Genomic DNA, 15,959 nt, shown 5'->3' with positions numbered 1-15,959 from the left:
TTCTCTTCCTTGGATTGCTCCATCGTCATCTACTGGCATATATTTCAACACTGGATCACCAAATTTTAATACTGACACTGACATTAAAAAAGCACATGAAGAACTTCCTGTGACTTTTCCAGTGGATTCTAAGGGCCAAATAATGCCTGCCTCCATTTTTAAAAAGAAACTAGCAAATGAGGACTGTGTTCAAAGGGGCTGGTTAGTGTGGAGCAAGGCAAAGGCAGCTTTGTTGTGTCTGCCGTCTAAGATTTTCATTTCATGTATGACTAAGCTCTCAGCTTTGGCCTCACCAAATGGATGGTCTACTACATGAAATTGGAGAAAACTACATGCTAGGGTTCCTGAACATGAAAAAAGTGAATCTCAAAAGTCATATTGTTTACATTGGAAAACAGAACACACCTAGAAGATAAATCTTTGAGCAACCTTTTGTGCAAAACTATCAAACATGAACAAGAAGTATGGTGCGGCATTCTTTGATGCCTTTTTGGTGTAACACTGTTTCTTGTTGAAAGAGGGTTAGCTTTCTGAGGTGATAACAACAGAACTGGAGATTGTACAAATGGCAACTTTCTTGGCTTTCTTGAATTATTAGCAAGAAATGACCCTCTTCTTAATGAACATCTGCAAAATGTGGAGCATTCTCAAGATACTGGATAGAACCTTCAAGCACATTACCTGTCACCAGAAATTCAAAATGAATTTACAGATATTTGTGGATCCATTGTTAAAAATCATATCCTGAAAGAACATGAAATGGCTAAATATTTTGTGCTGATAGTTGACGCAACTCCAGATTCAGCTCACATTGAGCAAACTGCATTTTTACTCTGGTATGTTCACTGTTCTTGTGAAGAAGGTGACAAAACAAAACATGGAGATGAATTCAAACTGGCCAAACAGTATGAAATCCATGAACGTCAGTTAACTTTTGTAGTCTGATCGAAAAAAGAATGGAGAAATCATCTATGATCTGATAAAGACGACAGTTTCTGATTTCAATATACTGTACCTCTGTCTAATGTTAGGGGACAAGGATACGATAATGGGAGTAAAATGAAAGGTGCGTATAAGGGTGTGTAAGCGAGAATGCTGGAGGACAACAACTTTGTTGTATACTCTGCATGGACTTGCCATTCACTCAACCTTTGTGGAGAACAGGCTCCAGCAAGTTGCCATGAAGCGGATACATTTTTTTTGGAGTAGTGCAAAAACTTGAAAATTCTTCAGAGGGAAATTGGATGCTCCTTACGTTCAACTTCACAAACTCGCTGGACTGCACAAGTTAAAAGTGTAAAGAAAATATCTGCACATCTCCCTGATCTGGTCAAAGCTTTTGGTAAGGTTTTGCTCCATAATTTGTCAGCAGAGTGTTGAAGGAACATTGAAGGACTTAAAATGTACATGAAATTGTTTGACTGTTTAGTTTTGGCATCCATCTGGTTTAAAACCTTAAAAACGTTCAATTTAGTAAACAGAATAATTCAAACTTGGGGGAGCAATTATTGACGTACTCAGTGGAAACTTAAAAAACCTAGTGAGTGAACTTGAAAGTTTGTGGAATGAAGGCTGGGAAAATATGGGGTGAAGTAACTCCCATGGCTGGAAACATTGGCTGGCCAGATCAGTTAAAAGAACAATCCAATAGAGTGAAAAAGCAAAAGAGAATGGCTGATGGAGATGTTAGTACAGGAGATAAACCTGAGAAAATCACAGCAGAAATGTTGTTTAAATGAAATGATTTCTATGTGATGTTGGATGAAATCATTGCTGACTTGGATGTGAGGTTTAAATCATTGAAAGAAATTGTTAAGTTTTTCTCAGTCTTTTGGGAATTCCGATTCATGTCAGAAGATGAAATTGAGTTAAAAGCTTTGGATCTTGTTTGAAAATGTGAGAACGACTTGCAAGATGAGTTAGTAGATGAGCTCAAAAGCTAGAAGATGGTATATGCTACTACCTTTGGTGACAAAACACTACAGCCCTTAGAGTTGCTTAACCATATCCTCAAAATCAATCTTGATAATCTGTTTCCTAACTTGTGCATTGCCTTGCGTGTTTATTTGACTATCCCTGCAACTGTTGCCAGTGCCAAAAGAGTGAAAAATGTGCTTTGCTCTACAATGACATAAGAGATAGACTGTCAAACCTTTGGGTTCTAGCTGTGGAGGCTAACCTTGCAAAGAAAATCAACATGAAAGCCACCATTGATAACTCTGCAGCAAGGAAAGCATGAAGATTCTCTTAACGTCAGGCTCCTTTACTCTCCTTTTATAGGGTAAAGGTAAGCCAGAAGTTAAATAATATTTATCTTCAACTGAGTAATAAAGTATTCTTCATTTTAAATATAGTACTGTACTAAGCCTACCAGTAAACCATTAATAATATACGTTTTTGAGATTGTCTTTTTATTTAGCATTTAGGAACCATTACATTAATAACAAGCCACATGTATAATTCAGATAAGTTAAAAGATTATTCTAACTTTAAGGCAGTTTAAGTATTGCACTACACTTAGGATTGTAATGTACTGTACTGTGTTGTGCTTTTTTTTAACTTAAATGGTCTGCTTTCTATTGATGATTTTTCATTGGTGTTCCAAGTTATAATTTCACCAAGATATTTAAACTTATTCACAATTTTAATTTGTTTGGTAATGGCTAAGGTAATGGTTGGTGCTGTAACAGGGAAGGTTGGCATTATTTCTGTTTTTTCATATGAAATTTGTAATCCAACTTTTCTTGCTATGTTATCAAGTTCTTCTATTTGCAATTTAGCTTCTTCCATATTATTAGCAAGTAGTGCAAGATCATCAGCGAATGCTAAACAATTGAGTCTTATTTTTCTGCCAATCTTGATGTTAGGTTGACACGTCTTATTCCATTCCCGCATGATTTTTTCCAACACACAATTAAACAATAATGGTGAGAGTCCATCTCCCTGCCGAAGTCCAGTATTAATGTCAAATGGCTTTGAGAATTCATTTCTAAATGTGACTTTAGATTTAGTGTTCTTAAAGGTAATTCCAATAAGGCAAATAAGTTTTGGATGTAAACCAAATTCTTTTAGGATATTCAATAATGACTCACGATGGAGACTATCATACGCCTTTTTAAAATAAAAAAAAGTGATAATTAACTTTTTGTTTCTAACCCTATGATGCTTCATAATCCACTTTAAACTGATAATTTGATCTGGACAACTTCTCCCTGGACGAAAACCTCCTTGGTATTCTCCAAGTTCACAGTCAAGTTGTTCTTGAATTCTGATGTATAATAACTTTGAAAAAATTTTGTAAGTGGTATCCAGCAATGATATCCCCCGATAATTGTTGTGATGTGATCTATCACCTTTTTTATGTACAGGGTGTATTATCGCCATATTCCACTCTTCGGGCATTTTTTCAGTATTCCAAATGTCTATGAGGTATTTATGTAAATTCTGAATGGTTTGTGTATTAGCATTCTTCCATATTTCTGCAGTTAATTGATTCTCCCCTGAAGCTTTGTAATTTTTAAGTGAATTAATGGCTTTCAACACTTCACTGTAATCTGGTGGTATAACCTTTTCTAATGGTGTTTTATTTTTTGAATGAAGCTCCCTTTATGTTTTTGAGATTGACTTTTTATTTAGCATTTAGGAACCAAAACACATTAATAACAAGCCACATGTATAATTCAGATAAGCCTTACCTTGCAAGTCCTTGTGAAATGATAAAGAATGTTAAAGTATGCAAATAAACCTAACAGATAGAGCAGAGTAGAATTTAGTCAAATTTAATGTATATTATAATTATGTAGGGATGAACTAGTCCAATATACCTATATAAAGACTTTGTTAATGTGCTGAATGTTGGAATAAAAAATAATTTTTAAGACAACTGAAAAATGCATTTTAAATATTTATTCATTAAATAATATTTGGTACATAATAAAAAGTTAAAAACTTAACTTCAGCTTTTAGAATTTTTAGATTTAGATTAGATGCTTGGCACATGTAGCTCTATGGTTTTACCTATATTTGTTGTACATAATTTACTCCTTTTTTTGTCTCAGACCATTATTTTTCATCATCTACTGAAAGTATTTATATTTAGAGTTTCTAATTAACTGCTTAGTTCTGTTTCTCAGAATCCTGTACCACTTGAAAGTGCCTGTGTCATGCATCTGTCTGTATTCTTTGTAAAATTTGTCATTTGTATTGAAGGCTTATGATAGGATAAATCACAGGAACTACTGATGAAAATTAGGCTTGCAGACTAGGCAAAAGTGGGACTGAATGTTTTCTATAAAATTTGTCATTTGTATTGAAGGCATTTGAGAGGATAAATCACGGGAACTACTGATGAAAATTAAGGATTTCAGACTAGGCAAAAGAGGGACTGAATGTTTTCGATAAAACAGAACTCTGAGAATTAGAATAGGTGATCCTGTAACGATTAAGAGAGGGATCCCACAAGGCAGTATTATTGGACCTTTATATTTTCTTATGTATACTGGGTGTAGGGTTGCCAGGTTTTTGAAATGCCAATAAGGGACAGGTCATGTTGACATGACGTAACAACATTTACTCAAGAAAACACAGAGATATAATTTACTGTACTATATAATTAAGTTGTAGGCACAAACTTTATTATACCGGTAGTATTTTGCTGTTTCATTTTCTATATAAAAAGTTTAAAACCCATATTTTTCTTCACTTTTAGCCTTTTCAATAATGCTGATTCTCCCTTAACAAGTCATGAAATTTCTGTTAATTAGACTTGTGATCAAATTAAAGACAGACTTGAATTTCTGATTTTATCAGGGTTGCTGAATATCTATTTGTTTCACCATTCCAGTTGTTTTTAAGAATTGAAAAAACTCTTTCAACATATGCATTCGAACCAGGTATATTTAGAACATAAGATACTAACATTAGTATATACGGAACAGCATATAAATTAACTTAATTAATTTTTGTATTGAAAAGGTGGACCGTTTTAAGTTTTCCTATCATCTATAAATTAACTTTCAAGGAAAAAAACACCCATTTTGAGTTCACATTAGAACTCTGATAACCATCAGTATCAGTACAGGTATATTTAGCTACAGCATCATGTTGTAATGTTTGACAATAACAATAATATGGAGATATCACGCAAACAACTCAAGGAACCGTGTGGATACCCAGAGGTCCCGAGGTAGGTATATAAAAATGAGAATCTTAAACCAAGATTGAAACACGTGTATTTTAAACCAGCAAAATATAAATAGAAAAACAGGAGAACCGACAAGTTGCAAAGAGTGAAAAACAACACGCTGATTTTAATGCTTTAAAAGGCAAGAGAGAACACTAACCCCACAAGAAGTTAGATAACAAACCAGAATTAAACATCAAAAACACAATTTAACAAAGTTGAACATGTCATAACACCTGAAAAAGAAAAGAACCCAATATAAGAAAAGAAAAGCAAAGGAAGGACACAGGGAAGAGTGGGCGGCAAAGAATTCATCTGGCAAAGCAAAAACACTGCATAAAAAGAGAACTATCACCACTTGGTGAAAAATTACAGGAAGTATTGATGGAAAATAATACTTAGAAAATTCCAACAGTCAGTCACCACGATGTTTCAATTTCCAAAGTTTTCACTAAAAAATTTCAATCACAGCATTCACAACACAGTGAGAGGGCAATATATGATCCCTTGAGTAGAGCCTGACTGGGCTATAGGAATCTAAGTCCCGAGAATTAAGAAAAACGTTTTGCTCACCAAATGTCTTCCTGTGAAGTTCAATAATAAAGATGGGAATAGCAAATGACCAGCACACAGCATAACTAGATCCTCAGCCCTCCACATACACCACAATCAAAAATGGACTGAGGAATAGGTGGTAAAGCCTAAGTTTATATAGGGCATGTGGAAGGTGCTGGAAGTATGCACAGTTTATTCGAGAAAGTGAGTAAGAAGTGACATAGCACGGATGCATTGATGACGCAATGAACAGGTGATAGGAAGCTTGCAACCTCCAGTTGTATGACGACCAGCAGTGCGAAAAGTTGGTGAACTGGAGCTATGTAAAAAGTCGACAAAAAAAGATAAATGATGTAGAATCTTGAACAAACTTTTAGAGGAATGTTATAATGTAATTCACTGTTAAGGGAAGAAAACTCTTCATAAAATTGAACAAATTTCAGGAATTTTTAAATAATTAATCATTCCTTCAAAAACAGAAAAATGTAACAACTTTCTTAAAAATAGTAACATCAATGAAGTCGTAAATTTTTTCCAGATAGTTTATTGCAGCATTGTAAAAGCTCTTTAGGTTAGATTTAACTTCATTAATTCCGAAGGTTTGGAAGGAGTTGATTTATTAATGACTTAACGTCCCCACAGAAAAAAGGTATTGTATTTCCTACAAATTAACTTAGACGTCAATTTTGACATTGTATCATGAGTTTTGACAATGTTTTTCTTTTTTTAAGCTCAAGTAGTGCTTCATTAAAAGTGACTGCAAACAGATAATTTTAACCATGGCAGAAGTGAATTGTTTAGATATGGTAAAAAAAAAAGGGCGTTCTGTATGCTGTTAGAACGGGCATTGCTTCAGACCTTCAAATACGGGATACCGTACCTGCAAACTCTAACTGGGTGTTTGGGAGATTAAGTACAAATAACTTTCCGGAAGGTAGGAATGAATCCACAGTTCGTAAAATATTATTTATTTAAATTTAGTGAATGGTTTGTCCAAGGAAGAAGTTTGAAGTAGAATAGAGACATATTTAGGGGCTGATCAGGACTGATTCTTCCTTTCCGTCACTAGTTCCATGCAGTTTCCTTCATGGTATATTTTAAAATTCCCGGCTTACATTGTGCAACGATATACTGTATCTGTTGCATCTTGGATGTATCAACTATCAACTAAGTATCGAAATCGAAATATACAAACCTCGATAAAGATAATGAGAGGAGAGCAAGAGAGTCGCAAAATAAGTTGTAAGTATCGATTGTTGGACCGCAATATTCGATCTGTCTGCAATGTTGATGTCAGGCCCGTCAGGTCGTCAGCTGTTGGCTGAATGCTGCACTATACGTTTTTATCAGGTGTAGGCAAGCGTCTCCCTTCTCCCACTGCTTCGGCAAAACACGGTACTCCCCTCCCAGGCTTGTTTAACCTAGTGGCGCCTTTACAACCCGTATTCTGGTTACCGCTTCAGTTAATTCAGGTTGGCCTGGAGGTGAATTGCTGTGCGTTGTGTAGCATAAACAAACCTCTCGGCGCTGCGTAGTCTCTTTCGTAGAAGTGGTAGAAGTCAAAAGTTCATAGCAGAGTTTACACAGATCACTGCCGTACCTGAGGGTTTCGTGGTACTGAAATCCGTGTTTTGTGCTTTTAAAACCGAGAAACAATAATATGCCGATGCGACGGAGGTGTGCGTCGCTTTACCAGCCGACAGTGGTACGGTTAATACGCGAGAACACAAGTCTTTTCTCCATGAGATATGCGGACCAGATAAACATTGCTGGGAAGATACGTAATCTGTCTAGTGGAAGGCATATGACGCGTGTTTTAACACCGAGTAGGTCGATTTTAAATGTAAGACAATTCTCAAGCGGTACGAAGCATTTAAATATGAGATTTGTTCAGTTTGTAGCTGCCGAGGGAGGCCCTCAGAGGCTTGGCGTTCAGTTATCTAAGCAAGGGGATATTATAGACATTAGCGGGGTTGATCATTCTATCCCTAACAAATTAGTGCAGTTTTTGAGAGCGGGGCCTGGATTGATGGAAAGAACTAAAAGGTAAGTTGTTTTTTTTCTCATAGTAATTACATTTTCTCTGTCTCGTGGAGACTTGACGACTCATTATTAATACGGTATGTTCTCGTAAACTCAGTGTATAATATTAATATTTTCTGTTTAGGAATCTGTGTTGTGCTAAACAGTAGCGTAGGCACAGTAAATTTTCTACACCAAGATCCATCTCGCTTTAGTGCCTCGAGTAGGTATGAGTACGGTAGGGTACAGTACTGTGAAAAACGGGTGTACCGTACTTGTTTTAAATACAGATATGGCCTGACTAGTTTTGGGGATCCGTAAAAACAGAGGACAGTGGTTCCCCTCTCCCTCCCTGATTGGATACGAATGTTAATTCGCGTATTAATGGAATGTTTAACCGATTTCTGATAGCTGCGATCGCCCCAAGCAGCTAATCAGTGCTATTCGTCACAATTCACATACCCTACTCTTTATGCTATACTAGGCACCGAGAGACACTACGGACTCGTAATCTATGTATCGCCTGAAGAATGCACAGGCGCCCTAGGCCTACTCTTTGTATGAGTTTGCACTGAAGAAGCGATGAGTTATAAATGTTTCTTCAAATCTTATTTAGATGAGGTACTACGCATTTAAATTAAGAGTAAAGTCTGGCTGTCCTGTGGAAAATAAAGACCAGCGTGCCAGTTTTTACAATTTTGTATTAAGATTGTTATTTTCTATCATAGACCTAGTTCGATCATTGTTATTACCATTTTTCAAATAATGTAGCTGAAATTTGATTATTCAATGTACGGGGCAAAAGCAGGAGTTCCAAACCTGCATTTAATAACAATCCTGATATTATCATTGTGGTCAGAAGAAAATGGGGGTTGATCATAGGAATCAGAGAAGAGGAGGAGTGGTCATTAAATGTTGAGTAAAATTATGCAACCAAATTGATGTAACATAACTCCCAGAAATGAAAGAAGAGCGGTAGTTTTGTAGCTGCATGTAAACAAACTGTACCTAATATAAACAATACATACATTGCAGTTATATATTACAGTGTTAAAACTGAGAACTAGATCCATATTATATATTTTTTTTTCCTTTCATATACTGCAAAGAATATCCCTGAGAGGAAGCTTACAACCTAAATTGGTCTCACTTTCACTTAATTTATTTGATCTACTTTCTCTCAGCATGCATTCTCAGTATTTTTCTTCCATAATGGAGCGTAGACTTGGGCTTCCTTCTCTTGAGAGAAGTTTTCTTCCATAGAAACACAGTAACTATTGGCCTTCCTTTTTTATGAACCCTGTAAATGGACTGGTGACTTAGATATTAATTAGTCTCATACTTCAGAGAAGGGAATAAGTTACTGCACCATACCATAATTCAAGGCTTTCTTTATTGTGATAAATATCTTAGATCCTAGAACATTACCCCAATCATTCATCTTGTAACAGACATAAAATGTAAAAATGAATAACAATGAAATGAAATTCAATCAATCAGTCATTACTGATCTGCATTTAGGGTGGTCGCCCAGGTGGCAGATTCCCTATCAGTTCTTAAACCTCATATTTGCATTTATTTATAATTGTTTACCGAGCTTTTCCTTAAATATTTTCAATGAACTTGGAAATTTATCAAATATTTCTCTTGGTAATAAATTCTAATCTCTTACTCCCTGTCCTATAAAAGAATATTTGCCCCATTCTATCCTCTTGAATTCAAACTTTATCTTCATACTAGCTGATGCACCCAGGCCTTGCTACGGAATTCTACATTCTGTACAGAATTTTAGGTTCGGTAGTGTACACGTTGTTAGTAAGATTACATTAAAATGCACGGCTCTTAGCATTACCCCAGAAACGTGATGTGGAAGACACCAGATGTCTTTTCTTATGTAATGACTGGGTTAAGAAATTTTAATTTTAATGGTAGGCCCCTTTGCCTACCATCAGTCACAATCAAGTTGGAGAGTTTTCATTATAATGGCAGACACTCACTCTCCACCTGCCTTTTTCACATCCTCAGAAAGACTGCCTTAGTGGTTTCCCCAACTGAATTCAACAATGGCGCCAGTAGGAACGTCGTGATTAAAAGCGATGCTATCGTAGGAAATACTCGATCAAATGAAAAACCACACATTTTCTCACTTTTAACAAACAGTACTATGCTGCAGTCCAAAGTTCCAGAGCGCCGGGCTGAGTGGCTCAGACGGTTGAGGCGCTGGCCTTTTGACCCCAGCTTGGCAGGTTTGATCTTGGCTCAGTCCGGTGGTATTTGAAGGTGCTCCAATACGTCTGCCTCGTGTCGGTAGATTTCCTGGCATGTAAAAGATCTCCCGCGGGACTAAATTCCGGCACCTCGGCGTCTCTGAAAACTGCAAAAGTAGTTAGTGGGATGTAAAGCAAGTAACATTATTATTATTATTATTATTATTATTATTATTATTATTATTTAAAGTTCCAGAGCTGGAATGACCAGGCCGCAGACAGCCATGAGCTGTGAACACACTTTAATTTTGGGGGAGGGGGGAATTAATGTAGAGTCCAAGGGCAAAATCTATGCCCTTTTACTCATCTGTTTAATAGGAGTACCCAATGAGTTGGAAAATCTCAATTCACTACACTGGCGGGAATGGGGTTACCTGTTTGACTTGGAGGCAAATTTTTCCTGCAAGCCAGAGGAGACACCCGCTCTTTGCTGCTAATTTGGGCTCTCTCCTAATCAACCACAGTTCTTCTACAGCCCTCTCTTCTCAGCCCCCCCGACGAGCTTGTTTCTGCGTCCCAGCTTCATCAGGAGGGCGGGCATCAGCAATTACTGAGGACCATTTGACAGATCTTCAGTCTTCATGTGGGGAGTGTAGGATAAGAAAAAAGACAAATAAGTACAGGAATAGGGAAGAAACAAGATAAATACAGGTGGTAAAAGAATAGGTACACACGACAAACACACAAGGAGAAAAGGATCCCAATGTTGATGCTTAATTAGGTCAGCTATATATATATATGTTTTAAAGCTGTCTTCATTGTCCTCGACCATAATATTCTTTACACATTGTCCTCGACCATAATATTCTTTACAGCTGTGTTCATTATGCCCAGCCATTAGTTTTCCACTAGAAATCTGCCCTATTCAGTTTATGATTTCTACTTTTGTTGCCATTCTTCAACCTGGGCCTTAGATCTGAAGAGAAAACATTTCTGAGGTATGAGTTGGCTTTATAGTATCGGCTGTTTAGTTGCAAGCTTACATTCAGGAGATGGTGGTTTGAAACCCACAGTCAACAGTTATGAGGATGATTTTCTGTGATTTTCCATATGCACACTTGATAAATACTGTATCTTAATTAAGCCCTTTCCTGTTGTACTGTCACCAAAAACCTGAGTTAGTGCAACGTTATATCATCAGCAAAAAGAAAATTTCTGAGATAGAAATCAGGAATGTAGTTACCGGACGAGAAAAAGAGAAAGTCATGGATGACAGATGAAATACTGAACCTAATGGAGAAAAGAAGAGTCAATAAATAAAACCTGCAGAATACAGAAAGATAAATGCAGATATCAGAAGAAAGATTAGGGAGGCAAAAGAAAAAGTGGAGCAATGTGAGGAGATTGAGTTATATCAAAGTAGGTATGACAGCTTCAGTGCACACAGGAAAGTAAGAGAAGTAACAGGGAAATACAGGAATGGCACTGGTGGAAAGTTAATAGAGGAAGCCGGGAACTTGATGGTGGATTTAGAAGATAAGAAAAAGATTTGGAAAAAATATATAGAAGATTTACTTCATGACACTAGATGTGCTTTTACACAAAATACAAATGCAATAAGCGGCACAGATATATTAGAAGAAGTTCAAAGAGCCATCAATCAGATGAAGGATGGAAAGGCAGTGGGACCAGATAAAGTAGAAGCAGAGTTCTTAAAACTGATGGATGAACATCATGTAAAATGGTTGACCAAAATTTTCAACCGAATTTATGTATCCGGGAACATTCCATCGGAATGGCTCAAATCAGAGTTCATCACCTTGCCAAAAAAAGCCAAACGCAAACTAATGTGGAGATTACCGCACAATAAGCTTGATGAGTCATCTGTTGAAAGTGTTCTTGAGAGTGATACACAGAAGAATATACAGACTGTGTGAAGATCAGATAGCCCCTAATCAATTTGGGTTTATTAAAGCAGTAGGTACGAGAGAAGCTTTGTTCAGTGTGCAGGTCCTCTTTCAGAGATGTGGAGATGTAATTAAGAATGTATTTGCTTGTTTCATAGACTACCAAAAAGCCTTTGACTGTGTAAAACATGAAAAATTGATGGAGATTTTGAGAAATATTGGAATGGAGGAAAGAGATCTGCGAATCATCAAGATGCTGTATTGGAATCAAACAGCGGTGTTGCGTGTTGAAGGAGAACACACCGAAGAAGTCAAAATCCTGAGAGGAGTGAGGCAGGGATGTATCTTGTCACCTATACTATTTAATTTGTATTCAGAATACATATTTAGAGAAGCCTTGGAAGATATAGAAGAAGGAATTTTGATAAATGGAATGAGATTAAACAACATCCGGTATGCTGATGATACAATTATATTTGCTGATACTATCCAAGTGCTACAATCACTAATGGATAGAATTGTAAGAGTCAGCAGCCAATACGGGCTTGAAATAAACACCGCAAAGATAAAACTCATGGTTATAAGTAAGGAAAATATTTCCGGAATAAACTTGGTTATAAATCAAAAGAGTATAGAAATGGTAAAACAATATTCATACCTTGGAACCATAATAAATGAAGACTGGGATTGCTCACAAGAAGTCAAGGTACACATTGGAAAAGCAAAAAGTGTGTTCCAGAAAATGAGTAATGTGTTTAAAAGCCACAATCTAACTTTAGGGACTAAAATCAGACTTCTGCACTGTTAAGTATTTTCTGTTCTTTTATATGGTGTAGTAGAGACATGGACCTTAAATAAAAACACAGAGAAGAAGCTGGAGGCCTTTGAAACATGGCTTTATGGGTGGATCCTGAGAATATCTTGGATCCAGAGAATGACAAACGTGGAAGTAATGAGAAGGATGCACACAACACTTCAATTGATCAAGATAGTGAAATGCCGAAAGCTGCAGTATCTGGGACATATAATGCGCAACACAGATAGATACAACCTACTCCAAAAAATACTCCAGGGGAAAATCAACAGCAAAAGAGGTCCTGGAAGAAGACGAATATTTTGGCTTGACGATCTTAGAGGCTGGTGCAATATGTCATCAGTTGAACTGTTCCATGCTGCCACAAACAGAACGAAAATAGCCATCATGATCGCCAACATCCGAAACGGATAGGCACCGAGAGAAGAAGAGTTACCTATCACAGTGCAGCACTGTAACCTCGGCCCATGAGGGAGCGTGATTGGTGAGATGTTAAAATAAAAATCAAATACTGTAATATATTGACAGGGCGGATAAATAATCACCCATGTACATTATTGTAGGAGTCAATACGGACCAGTTAAGCTAGATGTTCTTTGATTAGCATCTACCTCGTTCTTACAGAAGGCGCAACAGATATGCCTGGTCCCAATTAAGCCTTGCACCAAGTACAAACAAGCTGAATGCGCTATTTAATGTTCCATCACCCCTTCTCGCTTCAGTGGGTTTGTCTCATTGCAATTCTAACCACATACTAAGTTTGAGAAAATGTTCCTTCACTAAAGGCTTGGTTAACAGATCTGCTAACATCTCGTTTGTTGGACAGTAACAAACTTCAATGATTGCTTTCTCCCTTAAATCACATAGCTGATTATGACAGACGTCAATGTGTTTAGTACAGGTGCCAATTCGATCTGACTCTATAAGACGAATGTAACCCTTATTGTCCTCGAATAGAGTAGTTGGTCCCTCAGGAAGAACACTCATATCCTTCAATAACTGTCGCAACTACAACAGTTCTTTGCTTGCCTGCGATGCTGCCACATATTCAGCTTCTGTCGATGACATCACAACTGAAGTCTGTTTGCAGCTTGACCATGCTATGATTTAATTTCCAAGTAGAAATGCATAACCACTAACAGATTTTCTCTCCTGGTCTCCAGCCCAAACTGCATCCAAAAAACAGATAAACAGTAATTCCCCTTTGAGAGTAAATGTAATTTATCAATCGTCCCTGCCAAGTAACGCAGTACACGCTTAACTGCTTTCCAATCCCTTTCAGTCGGGTTTTCCACATTCCTGCATAAAATTCCAGCTGCTGTTGCAATGTCTGGCCTAGATACTGTCGCTAGATACAATAGCGATCCCATAACTTGCCTATATTGTGAATTATTTTTCAACTTCAGACTACTTTCTATATCTTCTGTCAAAAATCCAGTTTCCATCGGAGTTGCTACTGGTTTTGGTTCAAGCATACCGTATTCTTCGAGTATTCTATCTATTTTTGATTTCTGGTTGAGGAGGAATGATCCATCCATTTTTCGTTCCACTTCTGTTCCGAGATAGTGCTTCACATCTCCCATAGGCCTATCTTTTATGTCAAAATGACTTCCGATTTTTCTGCTTATTTCGGCTGTTAACTTTGGGGTTACGGCTGCCACTAACATTTTACAAAGAAAAAAAATTAAAAGTATCCTCCTATCCAATACATAACATAATTCCATCATTAGATGGAGTAATAAAGTTCAAACATGTTTCGACTCGTTTGAGCCATCTTCAGTGAAATAATGGGGATTAAAGTAATTTACATCATACAAGCTAAAAATGTGCTAAAAAATCATAATGAATGAACAAATGAAAAACAAAGGAGACATGACTGAAATAAAAACAATACAATATACAGCACAGAAGAGTAGGAGACAAAATAAGGAATGAGAAAATCCGGGAAGAAATTGGAGTGGAAAAACTGAATGATAGAATAGAGAAGAGCCGACTAAGATGGTTTGGGCACATAAAGCGAATGAACGACGAAAGAATGCCAAAAAAGGTGATGGAAATGCAAATCCAAGGAAGGAGAGGCCGTGGACGACCACGATTGAGATGGAAGGATACCATCCACGCAGCATTATAGAAAGATACCTGGACTGGGACACAGTGTTGGAGGAGGAGTGGTGGAAAGACCGAAGAAAGTGGAGAGGAACCATATTTGCCCCTACCCGGCTACAGCTGGATAAAAGGAAAGGATGATGATGATGATAATATACAGCATTTCCATCATTAGATGGAGCAATAAATAACTCGTTGAAACAAATCCAGTGAAAAAGGTTAATATAAAACATAATTGAATCTAAAAAGTGTATTAAACTTAAGAAGAAAAGAATTGAAAACAAATGATAAAGACGGAAATGAACAATAAGTGAATATAGTGAGGTTGCGGACCTCTTAGACTAAAAATTTTTGCAGTTTGATAACAAATCAAAATCAGGACGAAATCACTTTGTTAAAAATTCAGGCAGATGTAGAGTTACCATCAGAAACAAATGGCCAGGAGGGGAGTGAAAAAGCTTGAGTAACCAAGCTTGAGAGGGGACAACATACCAGGTGAAATGTATATGACAGGTGATGGAAAAACGCAGATGAATTTTAAATTTTAGAATAGCAGCATTCTCAATTTCTTAATTTAGCAGTCCCGTTCTCGAAGATTGTTTCCAATGTCGGCTAGGTTTGTTTGTCTTATTTTAAATGGTTGGGAGGGCAGCAACAAAATTGAGTAACTGTGTTAGAGAAGATAACAGGTGCATGGTATATTGTATTGTTTTTATTTCCATTATGTCTCTTTTGTTTTTCATTTGTTCATTCATTATGTTTTTTAGCACATTTTTAGCTTGTATTATGTAAATTACTTTAAGCCTCCTTATTTCACTGAAGATGGCTCAAACGAGTCTAACATGTTTGTATTTTATTACTCCATCTAATGATAGAATTATGTTATGTACTGAATAGGAGGATACTCTTAATTTTTTCCTTTGTAAAGTGAAAACCGTCAATACGGAATGATTCTAATATCTTGTAATGCCACTAACATGTTGTCAACCTATAGCAGTATATACATGGTATTTCTGTCTTCTTCTTTGCAGGTATACAGACTCTGATCAGCCTCCCTGTGTTTAAAAGTTCATACTAGCTAGTACCTTGATTGCCTTTTTGTTCCAGACTCTTGATGATTGTTTAGACCATAGAGGCTCTTATATAGCTTTAAGGGTTTGGTTTCA

General features: G+C 36.8%; 1 protein-coding gene across 1 annotated transcript in view; it reads left to right on the top strand.

Annotated features, from left to right (window-relative positions):
* The first annotated feature begins 7,031 nt into the window (after positions 1 to 7,031).
* The window catches only part of LOC136877416 (oxaloacetate tautomerase FAHD2A, mitochondrial), a 116,452-nt gene continuing 107,524 nt past the window's right edge, over positions 7,032 to 15,959 (top strand). Inside the window, exon 1 of the mRNA XM_067151437.2 lies at positions 7,032 to 7,783. Coding sequence (XP_067007538.1) covers positions 7,398 to 7,783 — 386 coding nt within the window. The 5' untranslated portion in view covers positions 7,032 to 7,397. The remainder of the gene's footprint in view (positions 7,784 to 15,959) is intronic.

The sequence above is a fragment of the Anabrus simplex genome, chromosome 7 (assembly GCF_040414725.1).
Source record: "Anabrus simplex isolate iqAnaSimp1 chromosome 7, ASM4041472v1, whole genome shotgun sequence".
Taxonomy (NCBI): domain Eukaryota; kingdom Metazoa; phylum Arthropoda; class Insecta; order Orthoptera; family Tettigoniidae; genus Anabrus; species Anabrus simplex.
The sequence above is the reverse complement of the archived record's forward strand: the minus strand, read 5'-3'. Positions and strand labels throughout refer to the sequence as shown.